Source organism: Cetorhinus maximus, chromosome 3, assembly GCF_964194155.1.
Source record: "Cetorhinus maximus chromosome 3, sCetMax3.hap1.1, whole genome shotgun sequence".
Lineage (NCBI taxonomy): Eukaryota > Metazoa > Chordata > Chondrichthyes > Lamniformes > Cetorhinidae > Cetorhinus > Cetorhinus maximus.
This window is the reverse complement of record NC_135881.1, coordinates 18,170,351-18,191,811: the sequence shown is the minus strand read 5'-3', so window position 1 is coordinate 18,191,811 and position 21,461 is coordinate 18,170,351. Positions and strand designations below refer to the sequence as shown.

Here is a 21,461-nt window from a genome sequence, read left to right as displayed (position 1 = left end):
ATTCATGCACGAGGACCCCTGAATCCCTTTGTGCGGCAGCTTTCTGCAGTCTTTCTCCATTTAAATAATATTCAGCTCCTCTATTCTTCCTTCCAAAGTGCATAACCTTCATTTTCCCACATTATATTCCATCTGCTAAGTTTTTGCCCACTCACGTAACCTGTCTATATCCCTCTGTAGACTCTTTGTGTCATCCTCACCACTTGCCTTCCCGCCTATTTTTGTGTCATCTGCAAACTTGGCGATAGTACATTCACTTCTCTCATCCAAGTCATTAATATATAGTAAATAATTGAGGCCCCAACACTGATCCCTGTGGCACTCCACTAGATACAGGTTGCCATCCTGAAAATGCCCCCTTATCCCAACCCTCTGTCTCCTATTACTTAGCCAATCCTCTGTCCATTCTAATATACTACTCCCAACACCATGAGCTCTTATCTTATTAAGTAGCGTCATGTGCGGTACCTTATCAAATGCTTTTTGAAAATACAAAGAAATTGCATTTACTGGTTCCCCTTTATCTATCCTGCTTGTTACCCCCTCAAATAATTCTAATAAATTTGCCAGGCATGATTTCCCCTTCATGAAGCTATGCTACCTCTGCTTGAATATATTATGCATTTGCTAAATGCTCTGCTATTACATCCTTTATAATACACTCTAACATTTTCCCACTGCTGAATGTTAAGCTAACTGGCTTAGAGTTACCTGTTTTTTTGTCTTCCTCCCTATTTGAATAAGGGTGCTCCAGTGGCATTTTTCCAATCCTCTGGGACTTTTCCAGAATCTAAGGATTCTTGGAAGATTACTACCAGTGCATCCACTATCTCTGTCGCTACTTCCTTTAATATCCTAGGATGCAACCCATCATGTCCAGGGGACTTATAGGCCTTTAGCCCCATTAGTTTCACAGAATCACACAGTGCAGAAGAGGCCCTTCGGCCCATCGAGCCTGCACCGACATGTGAGAAACACCTGACCTACCTATCTAATCCCATTTACCAGCACTTGGCCCATAGCCTTGAATGTTATGATGTGCCAAGTGCTTATCCAGGTACTTTTTAAAGGATGTGAGGCAGCCTGCCTCCACCACCCTCCCAGGCAGCGCATACCAGACAGTCACCACTCTCTGGGTAAATGTTTTTTCCTCACATCCCCCCTAAACCTCCTGCCTCTCACCTTGAACCTGTGTCCCCTCGTGACTGACCCTTCAACTAAGGGGAACAGCTGCTCCCTATCCACCCTGTCCATGCCCCTCATAATCTTGTACACCTCAATCAGGTTGCCCCTCAGTCTTCTCTGCTCCAACGAAAACAAGCCAAGTCTATCCAACCTCTCTTCATAACTTAAATGTTTCATCCCAGGCAACATCCTGGTGAATCTCCTCTGCACCCCCTCCAGTGCAATCACATCCTTCCTATAATGTGGTGACCAGAACTGCACACAGTACTCCAGCTATGGCCTCACCAAGGTTCTATACAACTCCAACATGATCTCCCTACTTTTTTAACCTATGCCTCGATTGATAAAGGCAAGTGTCCTAAATGCCTTTTTCACCACCCCACTAACATGCCCCTCCACCTTCAGAGATCTATGGAGACACAGGCTAAGATCCCTTTGTTCCTCAGAACTTCCTAGTGTCATGCCGTTCATTGAATACTTCCTTGTTAAATTACTCCTTCCAAAGTGTATCACCTCACACTTTTCAAGGTTAAATTCCATCTGCCACTTATCTGCCCATTTAACTATCCTGTCTATATCTTCCTGTAGCCCAAGACCCTCAACCCGGCCAATTTTTGTGTCATCCGCAAACTTACTAATCCTGCCCCCCACATAGTCATCTATGTCATTTATATAAATGACAAATAATAGGGGACCCAGCACAGATCCCTGTGCTACGCCACTGGACACGGGCTTCCAGTCACTAAAGCAGCCTTCTATCATCACCCTCTGTCTCCTACAACTAAGCCAATTTTGAATCCTCCTTATCAAATTACCCTGTATCCCATGTGCATTTGCCTTCTTTACAAGTCTCCCATGTGGGACCTTGTCAAAGACTTTGCTGAAATCCATATAAACTACATCAGCTGCACTACCCTCATCTACACACCTGGTCACCTCCTCAAAAAATTCAATCAAATTTGTTAGGCATGACCTCCCTCTGACAAAGCCATGCTGACTATCCCTGATCAAACCTTGCCTCTCCAAGTGGAGATAGCTTCCCTCCTTCAGAACTTTCTCCAATAGTTTCCCTACCACTAATATGAGACTCACTGGTCTGTCGTTCCCTGGCTTATCTCTACAGCCCTTCTTAAATAGCGGAACCACATTAGCTGTTCTCCAGTCCTCTGGCACCTCCCCCATGGCCAGAGAGGAATTAAAAATTTGGGTCAGAGCCCCTGCGATCTCCTCCCTTGCCTCCCTCAGCAGTCTGGGACACAAATCATCTGGACCTGGAGATTTGTCCACTTTTAAGCCTGCCAAGACCTCTACTACCTTGTCACTGCCTATATCAATTTGCTCAAGAACCTCGCAGTCCCTCTCCCCAAGTTCCATACCTTCATCCTCTTGGGGTGAAGACTGATATGAAGTATTCGTTCAACACTCTAGCGATGTCATCTGGCTCCACCAATAGATTGCCCCCTTGGCCCCTTATGGGCCCTGCTCTTCCCATTGATATACTTAGAGAATTTCTTGGGATTTTCCCTACTTTTACCAGCCGGAGCTTTCTCAAATCCCGTCTTTGCTCTCCTAATTGCTTTCTTAAACTCCATCCTGCACTTTTTGTCCTCCACTAATGCCTCCGCTGATTTGCTCCCCTTGTACCTGCTAAGAGCCTCTCTTTTCCTTCTCATCGTATCCTGAATATCTCTGGTCATCCATAGTTCTCTGGGCTTGTTACTCATTCCTATCACCCTAGAGGGAACATGTTGAGCCTGTATCCTCCCCATTTCCTTTTTGAACGCCTCCCCCCCAATGCTCTTCTGTAGATTTCCCCACAAGTAGCTGTTCCCAGTCTACCTTGACCAGATCCTGTTTTATTTTACTAAAATCCACTCTCCCCCAATCCAAAACATTTTTTTGCAACTTGTCGATTTCTTTGTCCATAACAAGCTTAAATTGTACCATGTTGTGGTCGCTATCACTAAAATGCTCCCCCACCACCACCTCAGCCACCTGTCTGGCTTCATTCCCCAGAATTAGGTCCAGCACTGCGCCGTCCCTTGTTGGACCCTCTGCATATTGACCTAAAAAGTTCTCCTGTACACATTTCAAGAAATCCACTCCATCCAAGCCCTTAACACTATGTCTATCCCAATTAATGTTGGGAAAGTTGAAATCACCTAATATAATTACCCTATTATTGTTTTTACAGACCTCCGCAAATTGTGCACATATTTGCTCCTCAATTTCCAGCTGACTATCTGGGGGTCTATAATAAACACCTAACAATGTGGCTGCCCCTTTTTTATTCCTAAACTCTACCCACAAAGCTTCATTCAATGCCCCCTCCAAGATATCATCCTCTCCTTACTGCAGTAACTGGCTCCTTAACTAATAATGCAATGCCTCCTCCTCTTTTACACCCTCCCCTGTCTTGCCTGAAGACTTTATATCCCAGAATGTTGAGCTGCCAATCCTGCCCCTCCCTCAACCACATCTCAGTGATGGCTACTATATCGCAATTCCACGTGGAAATCCTCACCCTTAACTCTTGCATTTTACCTGTAATACTCCTGGCATTAAAGTAGAGGCCATCCAGCCTTGCCTTACTCCCCTGAAGCTTAATACAACTGTACTCCCTCTGACTTGATTCTTTTACTGTATTATGATGTGTCCCTATTCTGCTTACCTTCTGGGCTGAATTTTTCCATTGGCGAGAAGGGGGCGGGGCCCGCACGCCGATGCGACAATGACGCGGGATGACGTCAGGAGGAACTCCCGACGTCATCCCGCCCCATTTAAATGTTCAGGAAGGCGGGGGCTCAGCGCAACCAGCTGTCCACCCGCTGACCTCTCAGTGGCCAATTGAGGCCATTGACAGGGTAATTAAAACAATTAAAGGACCTACCCGTCCAACCTTAAGGCTGGCGGGCAGGCCAGGAGCCCTGGCGTGCTTCTAAAAAAACATGAAACATCATCCACCAGCGGGATGAGGTTTCATGTCGGTTTTTAAAAAGTTTATTAAAGTTTTTGTGCACTTTATTAAAATGTCCCATCTCGTGTGACATTGTCACATGAGGGAGACATGTTAATGATTTTTTGATTTTTTTATTTTTAAACTTTGAAAACCTTTCAGCGAACACTTAGCCTCAGGGAGATGTGCGCTCTTTCGCGCACATGCGCGAAAGAGCCCACTCTGGCATTTGGGGAATCCCCCCCCTACCCGCACAGGAAGCGCTTCCCGTCGGGCCTTAATTGGCCCGCCCACTTAAAATGGTGGCGGGGCCCGTTTCAGCGGTGGCGATCGGCTGCCCGCCCGCCACCGAGTCGGTCAGGGCCTCCCGCCCATCAATGGCAAAATTCAGCCCTGTGTATCCCCTCCCCCTGCTGAATTAATTTAAACTCCTCCCAACAGCATGAGCAAACCCACCCGCAAGGATGTTAGTCCCGCTCTGGTTCAGATGTAGGCCATCCCGCTTATATAGGTCCCACCTTCCCCAGAAACGGTCCCAGTGATTCAGGAATCTAAAACCCTCCCTCCTGCGCCAACTCTTAAGCCACGTATTCATCTGCGCTATTCTCCTATTTCTATGCTCACTAGCACGTGGCACAGGGAGTAATCCAGAAATTACAAACCGAGCGGTCCTGCTTTTCAGTCTACAGCCTAACTCCCTGAATTCTTGATGCAAGACCTCATCCCTGTTTCTACCTATGTCATTGGTTCCAAACATGTACCATGACCTCTGCCTTATCACGCTCCCCCTTCAGGATGCCCTGCAGGCATTCAGTGACACCCTGGACCCTGGCACCAGGGAGGCAACACACCATCCTGGAGTCACATTGATGGCCACAGTGGCATCTGTTCCCCTGACTGTAGAATCCCCTATTATTATTGCTCTTCCTCTCTTCCTCCCCTCATGTACAGACAGGCTGCTTATGGTGCCAGAAGCTTGGCTCTGTCTGCACTCCCTAGAGGAACCAGCTCCCTCATCAGCCTCCAAAATGGAATACCGATTTGCGAGTGGGACCCCAGGGGACTCCTGAACTACCTGCCTGTTTCTCTCGGACTGCCTGGTGGTCACCCATTCCCTTCCTGCCACATGTCCCTTCAGCTGCGGTGTGACCACCTCTCTAAACGTGCTATCCACGATGCTCTCAGACTCGCAGATGCTCCACAGTGTCCCCAGCCGCCGTTCCAGCTCTGAAACCTGAGCTTCCAAGAGCTGCAGCCGGACACACTTCCTGCACACATGCTGGTCCCGGACATTGGAAATGTTCCTGGCTTCCCACATGGAGCACGAGGAGCACACCACAGCTTTGAGCTTTCCTCCCATGACGTATCCTTTTAAATTAAACCTTTTAAATCAATTACTCTAGGGCCCTTCTTCCCTGATCCTCGTTACTACAGAATATACAAACTATAAACCACAAAAAAACCTTAAACTATAAGCGATTAAAGTAGTAAATACTTATCCGCTACTTACCAGTCATTTTTCTCCCTTGTAGCCTCTATTGTTGCCGCAGGGCAAGACCACTCTCTGAAGATTTCAGAAGTTGGATAGCAAAGAAAAAATGCAAAGAGCACCTCTTCCCCTCTGCAACGAATTCCCACTGTGCACCAAATTGCCAATGCCCACACTCACTCTGGCTGTGTCTCACTCAGGATGAGGTCTCTCCCCTGCTCGTGTGCAAGCACACTGATCCTAGTTTCCCTAGTACTTTTTCTCTAGAGATAGTTATTGTATTTATTTCCTCCCCCTGCTTTTGCACCTTGATTATTTAGTATTTTTGGAATTATTTGTGTCTTTTACTGTGAAGACTCCTCTGCCATTTCCTGGTTCCCCATTATTATTTCCCTAGCCTCATTCTCAAGGGGCCTATGTTCACTTTGGCCTCTCTCTTCCATTTTATATTTGTAAAGCAGCTCTCACTGTCTGTTTTTATATTAAAACTTACCAGTTTACCCTCAAAGTTTATTTTCTCCCTCTTTATTATTTTTTGGTCATCTTTTGTTGGTTTTTAAAACTTTGCCACTTTTCTACCCACTTGATCAGTCCTTGCTATCTTGCTGCAATCTACAGCAACCCTCACTATCAACCGCGTAGCCAATTTTTATGCCGTCTACAAACTTCTTGATCATTCCTCCCATATTTACATCCAAATCACTAAGCAGGGTGTGAAGGCATTTGAGAATGTGAAAAAAGATTGTTGAGAATGGTCCAGAGGATAAGAGACTTCAGTTAAGTGAATAGATTGGAGAAGCTGGGGTTTTGAGAAGAGAAAGTTGAGAGGAGAATGCTCAAAATCATGAGGAGTCTGGACAGAGTAGGTAGGAAGAAACTGTTCTCAGTTACAGAAGGGTTAAGAACCAGAGGACACCAATCTAAGGCAAAGAGAACCAGAGGCAATATGAGGAAAAACTTATGTGCAGTGAGTGTTTAAGATCTAGAATGCACTGTGTGAGAATGTGGTGGAGGCAGACAACCAGGCCTTTCAAAAGGGAATTGGATAATTATCTGAAGGGAAAAGATAGGCAGGGGAGTGGAATTAGCTGAGTATATTACAGAAATAAAAATCTGGAATTAAAAGTCTCATGATAACCATGAAACCATTGCCAATTGTCGTAAAAACCCATCTGGTTCACTAACATTCTTTAGGGAAGGAAACCTGCCATCCTTACCTGGTCTGGCCAACATGTGACTCCAGGCCCACAGCAATGTTGACTCTTAAATGCCCTCTGAACAAGGACAATTAGGGATTTGCAATAAATGCTGGACTAGCCAGCGATGCCCACATGCCATGAATGAATGTATAAAAAATAGAAAACCGAGAAGAACACAACGGGCCAAATTACTTCCTTCTGTCCTATAACCATTTTCTGATTCTATAAGTGAGTCTCAGAAGGCCCAGGCTTTCACGGCAGGTTGTCACTGATGTGCAGCCTCCTGGAACAATACCTTTCTGCTTGTGAACTAGATGAGCAGATGGGCATGCTTTGCCAGTGTTTGTAAAGGTGGGTTACAAAGGATGCACCTCTTCTACCCAGCCCCGATTCTCTGCTTCCCCCTGCAGTTCTGCGCTCTCTCCTGCAAGGAGAAAACGCAGAGTTCTGTGTATGACAAATGAATTGTGTGGAGAGGGAAGGATAGTATTTGTGGAGAGTGACTGTGAAGCATGGGTGTGAGATGGCACAAAAATAAGGGGAGTGTGAGTGTTGCTTGTTATGCTGGGGTCGTGAGGATGTTCCTGGAGAGAGAGGAATGGGTGGAGTAGCAAGTTGTGTTGGTTTGAGGTGTGTTATGCAGAGAAATGCTGGGAAAGTCAGAATGTGAGGATTGGTACCTGAAAATGCTGTTCCACGCCTCTCCTGAGATCCTTGAACCTTTCAGCACACTGTATCCAATCCTGGGGACTATACTCCTGCTGGTCACTTCCTCAGCCACTTCCATCTTTTCCTGCTTTATTGGAGAAGGTAGCCATTTCCTCCCATTGTTGACAAACATCACCTCACTTCAGTCCGTAGGATCCCACAGGAGAACCTTCAGTCTGAGACCTGGGGCAGCTTTCCCAGATCTCATTGCTATTTCTGTGGTTATTAACACAGCAGGAACCAATGTACATCTCCACCCTTGCTTGGGTCCCTTCAGTAGAAATCCTTCCTTTGACAGATTTGGTGCTTCATCCTGCAGGCCCTCCCGATTGGTCAAGAAACCTGGAAGCAGAATGCTAATCCTGGTTGCCAAAGCCCATTTCAATTACAAAAAGGCTCCTGAACCGCTGTCAGCCTCCTCGATGCATGTGCGCCCATTGAACTCATTGCGCCCTAATTTAATAGATAAGCACTTACATCAGAATCAGTGGAGAAAAGCACAGCTGCTGTTCTTTTTCCCTCTAAATGTACTGATTTTTCCTTGGCTTGCTTCATCATTTTTGGCAAAGAAATTAGAACTGAATATTTGCAACAATTACCCAGATTGTTTGAGGATTTAAATTTCTATTAATGAATTTATACTGATCCAGGAATAGAAGTTAGTGTTGGACTGTGACACAAAACAGGTAATATCAGATCAGTTATGTAGTGCCTGATATTTAATTCCATTGGCTGCAATGGAGCTGAATATCCGGTGCTGCCTATAACAGGCAGCCGAACCAAAACCACACATTTTGCACCATCATGCAAGACAAACGTCCACACACTATTCTGTGCACACTGGTATAGCCTCCATTAATCTTCTGACATAACATTTCTATTCTTTTTGTTGCTTTTATAATTTAACATGTTTGATAATTAACAAGAAAATACTCCCTCCCAATTTTAAATCAATCCACTCTGCTACAGTGCAAAGCCTTTTGTTAAAATGAATTGAAAAGTGCTGTTTTCCTCTTAGCTTTGGGTCACAGCTAGTGCCACACAGATTGGAATTCTCAGTCACAGAAATCATAAGATGGCTGGTACTTAAAGTAGAAAATACCATTCTTGTGCAGTAGCTATTTTTTCTAAGGTTGAGAGTAAGGCATATTGTTGGGCAGACTAGAAGAGGCTTTATTCTGTGCCTAATCATGCTATACTTAACCTGGAAGTGTTTCATATTGGCACTGTGTATCTGAAATGGTTCTGTATTCTATTTCTAAGCTTGAATATCCCTCACTTTGAGGAATAAAAGATTGTTCTAAAAAGCATAATATTAAAGTATTGTAAGTCACATAGGTATCTGTATTTCCTTTAATCAGCAAAGCAACCTGATATTCTCGAAGGACTGGAAAATGTAGATACGTCAGAAGGTGGTGAAGCTTTGTTTGAATGCCACTTGTCCGGGCCAGAGTTACATGATTACAAGTGGCTGATGGATGACATTGCCATTACACAGTCTGAAAATGTAGAAATGGCAATCCTTGAAGCTGGAAAACGACATCTGTTACTGTTAAAGAACTTAATTCCCTCAGACAGCTGTCGAGTGACCTTTGTATCTGGAAATGCCATGTCATCAGCCTATCTAACTGTTAAAGGTAAAAGATGACTTCCATGGTCTAAAATTTTCTCCAGGTAATCAAGAGGAAACTAGTCCTCTACAATTAGTTTATCTTCAATTATTACAACAATAGAGAAGAAAAATTATTTGATTCTTTCTACATACATTTGCCATGGTATTGGTCTGGGAATTTTTATTAACTCTACATTCCTTTCCTATAATTGGTTAAACTAAAATAACTTACACTTGAATTCTGACTAATTTGATATTTGTCGCAAAGATAACAAAGGACACTATTTTGTTTGGTGTGTATCTGTAATATTTATATATTTCCTTTGTATAGGATGGCACATTAGCATTTTGCAGAATTTGAGCGATACTGAAGTGGTCCGAGGTAATGATGCTGAATTTGAATGTGTATTGAATGAAGTGGCCCCTACTACTGAAGTGAGCTGGTATCTGAATGAAACTGATATCCAATCAGATGAACATTGGGAAACAAAGGCAGAGAAGAACACTCACAAACTCATACTGAAGAATGCCCAATTTAATCATTCTGGAGAAATAACATTTGCTTCAAGAGATGCCATTACATCAGCAAAACTAACTGTTATTGGTAAGGTGCTAGATGTTGACATCAATTAAATTATGCAAGGTTGATGTATTACACTGTTTAAAAGCTTTTGAAAGTTTTGAGTGAACAGCCTGATAATAGAAAGTGCTAAATCCTTATGTTATATTCCATAGGAGGCTGGCTGGTGTTCTTGGACTGCCTGACATGTTACATAAGAAATAGGAACATGAGTAGACCATGCAGTTCTCGAGCTTGCTCTGCCTTTCAATACAATCATGGCTGATCTCCTGCCTCAACTCCATTTTCCCTCTTACTCCCCATATTTCTCAGAGATCAAAAAATGTATCTATCCCCGCCTTGAATATACTCAACAAGTGAGGATCCAAAGATCCACAACCCTCTGAGTGAAGAATTTTTCCCTCATCTCAGTCCTAAATGACCAGTTCCTGATCTTGAGGCTTTACCCCAATGCTCTAGCTTCACCAGCCATGACAAACAACCTCTCAGTGTCTGTCATATTAAACCCCATCAGAATCTTGTATGTTTCAGTGAGATCACTACTCATTTTTCTAAACTCCAAAGAGTATAGGCTCAAGTTATTCAGCCCATCATCATAGGACAATCCTCTCATTCAAAGAACCAACCCAGTGAACCTTTGCTGTACCACCTTCAATATAAGTATATCCTTCCTTAGATATGGGGCAGAATTTTACATCTCGCGGGCAGGTGCCCGCCCGACCCAATCGGGCGTAAAATAGCGCGCGATGACGTCAGGTGAGCATCCCGATATCATTGTGTACTCGCACGATATTTCAGTTGGCGGGCACGCGCAAGAACCGGCAGTGCATCCGTCGACAATTAAGAGGCCTATTAAGGCCATTAACGTTTCAATTAGCAGTGTGATTTTTCGCTGCCCGTCCAATATTACAGTTGAAGGCAGGCGAATCGGCCAGGCGACCTTCAGATTTTTGAGGAAACCTCATCCAAGGGCGGGATGAGGTTTCCGATATCAATTAAAATATAATTTAAATAATTTATATAATTAAAATAAAAATATTTTTTGGCAGAATTTTTATTATCTATATGTTTAGGTGAGTGAGTCTGATGTGTGGACTTTTTTTCTGCACTTTTACATCCTTATTTTTTGGTTTTAAATTCTTCAGCTCCCTGAGACAGTTCTTTACCTTAAGATACTCCTACGCGCCCGCACTGACGTCAGCGCTTGCCCTCCTCCCACCCTCACGCTGAGCCTTTCAGTGGACCTTTCATGCTGGCTGGCCGTTAATTGGCCAGCCAGTGTGAAATTGTGGTGGGGGGCCAAATGTGGGTGGCGGGCTGTTTCCCAGCCATTCCAGGACCCGCCCACTGCGTTTGATGACCCGAAAATCCTGCCCATGGAGACCAAAACTGCTCGCAGTACTCCAGGTGTGGTCCCACCAAAGCCCCATGCAATTGGAACAAGGTTTCCTTATTCGCATACTCTAATCTCCTGTATATGCCAATATGGCAGGTGACTTCCGAATTGCTTGCTGTAGCTGCATGCTAACCTTCTATCCCCCATGTATGAGTACATCTAATTCTCTCTGAACATAAACATGTAAAAGTTTCATGCCTTCTAAAAACATATTCTCCTTTTCTATTCTCACAACCAAAGTGAATAACCTTACAGTTTCCCACATTACACTCCACCTGCCACATTGTTGCCCACTTACTAAACCTGTTTATATTATTTGTAGTCTTTTTTTGTCCTCTCAGCTTACATTCCCACCTAGCCTTGTATTGTCAGCAAACTTGGATATATTACTCTCAGTTCCTTCATTTAAGTCACTAGTATAGGATTGTAAATAGCTGAGGTCCCAGCATTGATCCTTGCAGCACTCCACCAGTTTGTTTGCCAATTTGCAGGTGCCCCTGTTATCCCTACTGTCTGCTTCCTGTCCACTACCTAATCCTTCATCCATGCTAATATTACTCCCAATTCAATGAGCCTTTATCTTGCATATTATCTTGCCTGGCACCTTATCAGATAACTTTTGGAAATCCAGTAGTACTGTACCTACAGGCTCCCATTTATCCACCCTACTCATTACATTCTCAAAAATTCTAATAAACCTGTCAAACACAATTTCTCCTTTGTAAAACAATGTTACCTCTGATCATAATATGATTTCCTGAATGGATTGTTAAGATTTCTTAATAACAGATTCCACCATTTTCCCAACCACTTGATTTCAGGCTAACTGGCCTGTAGTTCCCTGTTTTCCCTCTTCCTCCTTTCTTGAATGGCAGTGTTACATTAGCTAACTTCCTCCTTTGACAGCACCTTCCAAACCCACAACCTGTACACCTAGAAGAACAAGGATAGCAGACACAAAAACAGAAAATGCTGGAAAAACTCAGCAGGCCTAACAGCATCTGCGGAGAGAAAGACTGAATTAATGTTTCGAGTCCGTATGACTCTTCAGAGTCCGTATGCTGCCATTTGCTCTCTCCATGATAATTTCTTCTCTCTCTGCACCTAAAGGACCAAAGCTTACTCAAGCTACTCTTTTCCTTTTTATATACTTGTAGAAGCTATTAGAATGTATTTTTATATTCCTGCTTAGTTTACTCTCAAATTTTATTTGTTCCTTTTGTCAACTTATTGGTCACCATTTGTTGGTTTCTAAAATTCTCCCAACCCTCAGGCTTATAACTTTTTTTTTGCAGCATTATAAGCCTTTTCTTTAAATCTAGTACTATATTTAACCTTTCTAGTAAGCAAGGGATGGATCTTTCTCACTGAGTTTTTGTTTTTAATTAAATGTACTTTTATTGAAAACCTTGTTTAACTGTTTTTCCATTGTTTATTTACTGCCATAACTTTTAGTATATTTATCCAATCAATCTTAGCCAATTCTCTCCTCATAATCTGTATTTTGCTTTGTTTAACTTTAAGAGTCTTGTTTTAGACTCAGATATGTCACTCTCAAACTGTTTAGAATTCAATTATGTTGTGATCACTTTTTCCCTGAGGATATTTTATGATAGATTTACTAATTAACCCTGCTTCATTACACAATACTTGATCTAAAATAGCTTTATCCCTAGTTGGTTCAATAATGCTTTGTGCCAGGAAATTGTCACAAGAATATTCTATAAACTCAATCTCCAGACTACCTCTGTCAATTTACTTTGTCCAGCCTATACAAAGATTGAAGTTCCCCCACAATTATTACATTTGCCTTTGTTACAAGTTCCAATTATTTCTTGCTTAATGCTCTGTTAAATGTTGTAACTACAATTAGGGGGCCTACAAACTACTCCACTAGCATTTTCTGACCCTTGTTGTTCATAATCACCACCCATATTGATTCTACCCCATGATCTTCTGAGCCAAGATCCTTTCTTACTGCTGTCCTTATTCATCTTTTATTATCAGGACTACTTCTTCTCGTCTTCCATTCTGCTTGTCTTTTCGAGATGTTAAATATTCTGGAATATTCCTTTCCCAACCTTGATCACCTTGCAATCATGTCACTGTAATGGTGATTATATCAAAACCTCTACTTGTGCTGCTGGTTTACTGATCTTGTTGCAAATGCCTCATGCATACTGGTCTTTACATGGACCTTATTTGCTGATGCACTATTATCAATAAATTTTCTGTTCCTTCCTGTGCCACAATACTTGTCCTTACCCAAATCACTATACTGGTCTATTGCCTTGACTTTTCTTTTTAGGCTTCTAAATTTTCCTTTACCTAACCCAATTTCTCATTTCCTCCAACTCACATACAAGAGGTGTCCCTCCTTCCCTTTGACATCAAGAATGGTCCAAACCTTTTAGGATATACCCCAAAAATTAGAACTGCAGAAACATCATTCAATCAAGTATCTTCCATACCTCCCATTCGACACAGACATAAGCCTAGCAAGGTCTGTATTTTAGCACGGGCCTTTGGCATCTCTTGGATGCTTTGTAGCCTTAGCACAATCGTTTCTGTCCTTGTTTTCATTTTCCATGGTGATGATGTGACCCATGACTTTCAGGATGATGAGAGTTCTGAATGTAAATGAAATCTAGATTTTAGCCTAATTTTTATTTCTAACAAATGAAAAATAAACCCAAACTAATAAACCTATAGACTAGCAAAATTAATACTAAACAGAGATCTAGCTGAGAAATAGTGAAAGAGAATTTATTTTTGGTTATATTTCAATAACTTACAGAAGATTGTGTATTCCCAAAGAGATGGGGATAATTCTGCAGATAGCCCTGAATTTCACTCTATTGTTTCTCTCTTTTCTAAGAATCATAATTAGTTATTTTGCAGTAAAATGACCATGTATTGTAATCCTACCCAAGGTCAGCAGAAAGTCCAAGTCAATGTGTTTCTTCAGAAGTAAGCTTTTGGGGAACAGGGTCATTTAACTCTTGCAAAGTGTGATCACTCAAATTACTTTCATAAGCCTATGTTCATACAAAGCCATATACCACTTTTTTGGTGGATTGTTCAGTGGAGCAGCTATGAATCTGTAGTTCTGTATCATCAAGTAGCATTGATAACTTCATACTGAAAAACACATTTAAGGGAATAGGATCTTGAGTATTGCTGAGAAAAGAGACATGCTATCAAAGTTTTTCATCCTGCACTCTTCAGGATAGTTCACAAGAATTTTCCAACCATAATAGGGGAACAACAATGTATGCTGCATGAGAAGAGAGTGCTGATTTGTTGGCAAGTGGACTCTGATTGGTGGAGGTGTTGCCAATGGTGATTATATCAAAACCTCTACTTGTGCTGCAAGGAGAATGCAGCAGAGAACAGTTAATTGATCAGGAAAAACTCAGCAGGTCTGACAGCATCTTCGGAGAGGAACACAGTTAACGTTTCAAGTCCGTATGACTCTTCAACAGAACTAAGGAAAAATAGAAAAGAGGTGAAATATAAGCTGGTTTAAGGGGGTGGGGTGGGACAGGTAGAGCAGGATAGAGGGCCAGTGATAGGTGGAGATAGCCAAAAGATGTCATAGACAAAAGGAAAAAGAGGTGTTGAAGGTGGTGATATTATCTAAGGAATGTGCTAATAGGTGACATTAAGGGTAGAAAGCAGGACGAGCAAGGTACAGATAACCCTAGTGGGGGTGGGGTGGGGGGAAGGGATTGAAATAGGCTAAAAGGTAGAGATAAAACAATGGATGGAAATACATTTAAAAATAATGGAAATAGGTGGGAAAAGAAAAATCCATATAAATTATTGGAAAAAAATTCCGCTTTCTGATCCCCCTTTTTTCCAATAATTTATATAGATTTTTCTTTTCCCACCTATTTCCATTATTTTTAAATGTATTTCCATCCATTGTTTTATCTCTACCTTTTAGCCTATTTCGATTCCTTCCCACCCCCCCCCCACCCCACCCCCACTAGGGCTATCTGTACCTTGCTCGTCCTGCTTTCTACCCTTAATGTCACCTATTAGCACATTCCTGAGATAATATCACCACCTTCAACACCTCTTTGTCCTTTTGTCTATGACATCTTTTGACTATCTCCACCTATCACTGGCCCTCTAACCTGCTCTACCTGTCCCACCTCCCCTTAAACCAGCTTATATTTCACCTCTTTTCTATTTCTCCTTAGTTCTGCGGAAGAGTCATACGGACTCGAAACGTTAACTGTGTTCCTCTCCGCAGATGCTGTCAGACCTACTGAGTTTTTCCAGGTATTTTTATTTTTGTTTTGGATTTCCAGCATCCGCAATTTTTTGCTTTTAAGTTAACTGATCAGCTTTGTTCAAATTTAAACCAAGCTGGTTGACTCTGATTGGGCAAGGTGTTGCCCTGAGGAATGAACCAGGGAATGACTTCCATAAGCTTTTGTTTAGTTGAAAAAAGCGCAATGTGTGGACATGTTCCTTTTGACTGCCAAGAACAGGGCCCTTTGTGTGAATATACGTGGCTCTTAGCATGCATAAGTGAACCATACTGCAAACCCAACTGATAATCTTAATAGTTTTCAGTGTAATTCTTAGCACAATTAGGATTGTTTAGCACGTGTTGTCCAATCGCGGAATCAAATCTAATATCACGTTGAACACTATGGCCAGCATTTCCGTGCCCGCCGGTGTCAGGCATGTTCAGTGGCGTGAGTGTACAATATGGCGAGAAGGCCAAAAATCGGTTTCACAACATCGTGAAGTCAGTTTGTGATCATCTGCTCCACCCGCCAATGGCAGGCCACGTTCCCCCCCATCGGACATCAGGAACCTCATTGTAGTACATCAGCATAACATTATAAGACCAGACCACCAGACTCATACTAGATCATCCGCCCATGTCGGTGGGAAAACGTGCCGACGTGTTTCACGACGGCATATATAAGGTGTACACTTGGCGGGATGCACTTCACTCGGGACTTCAAGGCTTGTTTGCCTACCTTGCTTCGGTCAGCACTCACAGTCATCAGGGCCCAAGCTTCACAAACAGCACCACATCACTTTTAGTGGGGCTTACAGGTAGATCTCTACTCACCAGATCAGCCATATGTGGGTGGCTTTTCAATGGCTGCAGGGCAAGGTCTTGCTTGGGGAAAGGGGAGAAGTGACCTCAGGCAAGGGAAGAGCCTGCAGGATAAGAGCTGGACTGGGAAATGTGGGTATCCCAGGGTGTGTGTGGGGGCACATGTTCATCTGCGCAAGTGACCTCAAGATGGTGAGGGCTGAAGAGGCAGTCTCCAGAGGAGATGAGGCCAGTTTGACATGTGAGGGTATGTGTGTGAGACTGGGTGATGTCCTTTGAGCTGGCAGTGAGTGTGATGCCAGTGAATGTGTGATGGGCTTGAGTGTATAAGTTTAGAGTGATGAGATGGTTGCCATACCCTGGCTGCACAGATGAGATCATTCATCCTCTCTCTGCATTGGATGGCCAACCCCTTCTGTGCAACATTGGCACTGATCACCACTGCCATTGCCTACCAAGCCAAAGTGGTAATGTAGCTGCCCTTCCAGCCAGAGTGGGGGTAGAGGACATCACAGCGGGCCTCCATGGCACCCAGAAGGCTCTCCAGGGCTGCAGTCTTCTTGCCTTTTGGGGCCATGTCTTCTTTGCTGCAGTCTTGAGCTGGAAGCACTGAAGACAGCTGTACTTTAAATGTGGTGCCTGGTGTGATGAAGCGGCGAGGTGATTGCATGGTGTGTGAATGAGAGCCTGCCCGCCATAGAAATGGTGTGTTTCCCAGGAATGGATAAGTAAAGCAGCAGGTTTGGAACGATACGGTGTGAAAACCCACTATCGCGGCCGGTGAGCAAAACATTGCTTTACCCGCCCGCCACCGCACTTAGTGCAAATCTGGGACGATTCTGCCCTATGTTTTGAGTTTTGAAAGCACAGACCGATTGGGTACAGTTAGTACTTTGCCTGTTGCAAACAGCTGAAGGGACTTGCTGTTTGATACAATCCGCCAATCATTGGGACATGCAACATATATACCTCGCATCACACCGGCAATGAAATTCATATACCACATTGCTCATTTTATGTGATAGGCAGAGCGATGATGCTTCTCCATGGCAATACCTCTACCAATCAGAGTTCACTCACCAACAGATCAGCACTCTCTTCTCATGCAGTATAAATTGTTGTTCTCCCATTACAGTTGGAAAATTCTTGTGAGCTATCCTGATGAGTGCAAGATGAAAAGCTTTGATAGCAACACTCAAGATCTGCACTGCCGACCGCTTTGCAGAACACCTTCGGTCTGTCCACAAGCATTACCCAGACCTCCCTGTCGCTTGCCATTTCAACACTCCACCCTGCTCTCATGCCCACATGTCCATCCTTGGCCTGCTGCACTGTTCCAGTGAAGCTCAATGCAAACTGAAGGAACAGCACCTCATCTTCCGACTAGGCATTTTACAGCCTTCCGGTCTGAATATTGAGTTCAACAATTTTAGATCATGAACTCTCTTCTCCATCCCCACATCCCCACCCCCTTTCTAATTTCCCCCCCTTTTTTTCCCAATAATTTGTATAGATTTTTCTTTTCCCACCTATTTCTATTATTTTCAAATATATTTCCATCCATTGTTTTATCTCTACCTTTTAGCCTTTTTCGATTCCTTCACCCCACCCCACCCCCACTAGGGCTATCTGTATCTTGCTTGTCCTGCTTTCTACCCTAAATTAGCACATTCCTCAGATAATATCACCACCTTCAACATCTCTTTATCCTTTTGTCTGTGACATCTTTTGGTTATCTCCACCTTTCACTGGCCCTCTATCCAGCTCTACTTGTCCCACCCATCCTTAAACCAGCTTATATTTCACCGCTTTTCTATTTTTACTTAGTTCTGTTGAAGGGTCATTCGGACTCGAAACGTTAACTGTGCTCCTCTCCACAGATGCTGCCAGACCTGCTGAGTTTTTCCAGGTATTTTTGTTTTTGTGACTGTTTGGAAAGGACCTGATTGTTCTTTGTTGCATTTGAGACAAGCATCTGACCAACGACGTAAAATCAAAACATCAGTTTTAAAAGTGCTTTTCAAAAAAAGTATTAAAATAATGGCAGTTGTCTTTAAAAAACTTTTAAGGAGTTGGAAAATTGAGGTCATCTGAGTTTTTCCAGCAGGTCCGGCAGCATCTGTGGAGAGAGAAACAAAGTTAACATTTTGAGTTCATATGACTATTCTTCAGAGCGTGATGTCTTCAGAGTCATGCGGACCTGAAATGTTAACTCCGTTTCTCTCTCCTCAGTTGCTGCCAGACTCTCTGGGCTTTTCCAGCCTTTCTGTTTTTATTTCAAGTTTCCAGAATCCGTAGCATTTTGCTTTCATCTAAAGACAAAAATGTAGTCTAGAGAAGATGCAAATGCAGAATGATCAACAGCTGCCATCCCAAAGCAAAAAGATGGAAAAACAAGTCTAAAACCAAAACCTGCCAAGAAAAGGAAACAAAATGGGTGTAGAAATTGCAGCCTGAAATTGGTCATCTAGAACTGGGTTTAATATTGTGCTTTTAGTAAGCTAGTTTGATGATCATTGATCCTTCTTTATAATATCAGGAGGGAAATGGGATCTTGGAGAGAAGAAATATTGCTGTTTGTTGATGATACATTTCTCCTACTCGTGTAGTTACAAATGCAATGGCTAAGTATATAACTGAATCAAAGAAGAAAGGAAAATCACGCTCCACAGTTTTAGTAACAATTGCATGAACTAGTTCCTATTAGATTATTTTGCCCACTGCTTTATTGAAAGCATTAACCCATTAATAATGGTTTTGTTAAAATTTCAGATAAGAGAATTTTGCTGAAAAAAGAGACATTTCTAAACCTTTTGTCTTGCACTCATAAGGACACTCACAAGAATACCAATATAAGGGGGAAAACAACAATTTATACTGTATGTGAAGAGAGTACTGGTTGATTGGCAAGTGACATTGCCAATCAGCACTTGATCCACATACAGTATAAATTGTTGTTTTCCCCCTTATATTGGTATTCTTGCGAGTGTCCTGATGAGTGCAAGATGGAAAGCTTAGTCATGTTTTTTTTTTCAGGAATACTCAAATTCTGTACTACCAAATAACTATAAGAGAATATCAGTGCACACGTGACTTCAACCCTGAAGTTACATTTTAGGTTGATCAGCTTTCAGTGGAAAGTTGAATGCTTTTTGCTTTACTATTAAGATAAATCTGTTAAAAATGCAACTCCTTGCATGAGGCAACAATTGCATTTGTAAGTGAGATTTTTTTTTTTGCAGATGATTAACTAATTCTGGTTTATTTGTAGTTCATAAGTCTTGAAATCATATCTGTATTTATGGTCAATTATTTTGAGATAATTTATATGCGTGACAAAATAAGTGACATTGTCTACGGATCTTTAAATGAGCAGTGCAGGTTAATTTAATCTTTAAATGAATAGTGCAGGTGAATTTAATCTAGCTGAGAAAACTGCAATTTATTCATTAAAAGTGATGGATATATTTATAATTTTATTTATGCCAAATTGATAATATGTTTGAATTAAATTTGTATGATCATCATCTCAGGAATTAAGATATTAATGATTCTAACTCTGCACGTTTAGGCCTTCCTGACCCTCCTGAGGATCCAGAGGTCGTTAGAAAGAACCACCAATCTGTCACCCTCTCTTGGTTCACTCCATTGAGCAATGGTGGTAGTGTAATACTAGGCTACCATGTTGAGATGAAGCCTGCTGACAGCGACTGCTGGTTGCCATGTAATACAAAAGTGATTGAAGAGACGGAGTTCACTGTTGATAATCTAATGCCGGGCACTGGTTACAGATTCCGTGTTTCAGCTCTGAACCAGGCTGGTGCCGGGGAACCTGTTCATTTACCACAGACGGTTCTGCTGGGTGAGAATTATGAATACAGACCCACTTAAGCAGCGCATGCCCTTGCATGCACTTCACACTTTTACACTTAAACAGAGCTGCAACAGGGCTTTGGTTCTTTGCAAATCAAAATTGAGAAACTTATTCATTTAAATGAGAACTTCGAAGTGCATGTTTGCTTCCTTCATCACACTTTCATACTCAATGTACCATTATATAAGCATATGTACCTCCTAACATTTTAAATTACAAAGACTTGAGACATAAAAGTTATTAACAAGGTTTAGATTTGTAAGAAAATTATGGGATATATTTATAAATGTTTCCACTTTCTTCAACAAACTGGATGTATATCTGCCAAACCATAACTACATTGTAAATATCTTAATTTAAAGTAGGTAACTGCCTGAGCTTTTCTCATGCACACAGGTTTTACAGTGGCTTGTTGAGCTGACAAAACTTGTTTAGTTTTACCTCTACCATTTCATCTCTAGAAAAATACCTCTTCTGCTTTACTTTTTGCTTCTTGCTTAAAACGGGAGAAAAACACAAACAACTTTTCTAATTTTACTATACTTTTGCTAAACGTTGTAGTTAGATACTTTGTTTCAAACTTCAGTATCCCTATTCGGAACCCTGTTTAGGCTATTTCATATTTCATTAAGAATTAGGTTAATGGTTCAACACTGAATATATGGCACATCTTCCATTAATCATTTAGGATCTTTCATTGATATTTTCAGATTATGTCAATGTTATTTGACCTTTAAATGCCATAATTTTGATAGAGTTTGTGAAAAGTACTCATATGTCTACTTCTTTTTTCCACAAATTTTTTTGAAGAATGGTGACTTGTTGCTAAAGTACAGTTTTGTGATATTGAGCTTCTATTGGTTATTTATACATATACTTAGGTAATGGCAGTATGCTACTCAATTGCAAAGGGCAGCAATCCATCCAATGCTGTCGTCACTTGATGTCCACACATGCATAATTCAACCCGAGGCTGCTAGATAGCTATCATAAATAGAAATCTTAGCTACCTCTCCCATCCCTAACCTATTCATTAATGAATAAGTTAATCCTTAAAAATAAGCTAAAAGAATTAAAAATTCTGGAGTATTTCTGACAACTTTTACCTTGAAAATGTGTAGGAAATAAAATGTAAACAAAATTGCATGAAAAATAACAGAAGAAGCTACATGAAATTGCTAGGGTAGGAGATATTGACATTTTTAAAAATACCTTTCCTATTTCCAAAATTTTTATGTAAAAATAGCTGAATCTAAAGCAGTCAAAATAGAGTAAATTCTTTATGCAATAGAAATTTGCCTAGGTCAGGTTGTGCTTCAAAATAATTCTGCCCATGAGCAGCTGTGACCTTTGTTTTCTTAGAATAAAGGCAGAAC

General features: G+C 41.9%; 1 protein-coding gene across 1 annotated transcript in view; it reads left to right on the top strand.

Annotated features, from left to right (window-relative positions):
- Positions 1–21,461, top strand: part of obscnb (obscurin, cytoskeletal calmodulin and titin-interacting RhoGEF b) — a 691,209-nt gene that overhangs the window by 527,853 nt on the left and 141,895 nt on the right. Inside the window, exons 62-64 of the mRNA XM_078536828.1 lie at positions 8,899–9,174; positions 9,481–9,753; positions 19,783–20,073. Of these exons, the coding sequence (XP_078392954.1) occupies positions 8,899–9,174; positions 9,481–9,753; positions 19,783–20,073 (840 nt within the window). The remainder of the gene's footprint in view (positions 1–8,898; positions 9,175–9,480; positions 9,754–19,782; positions 20,074–21,461) is intronic.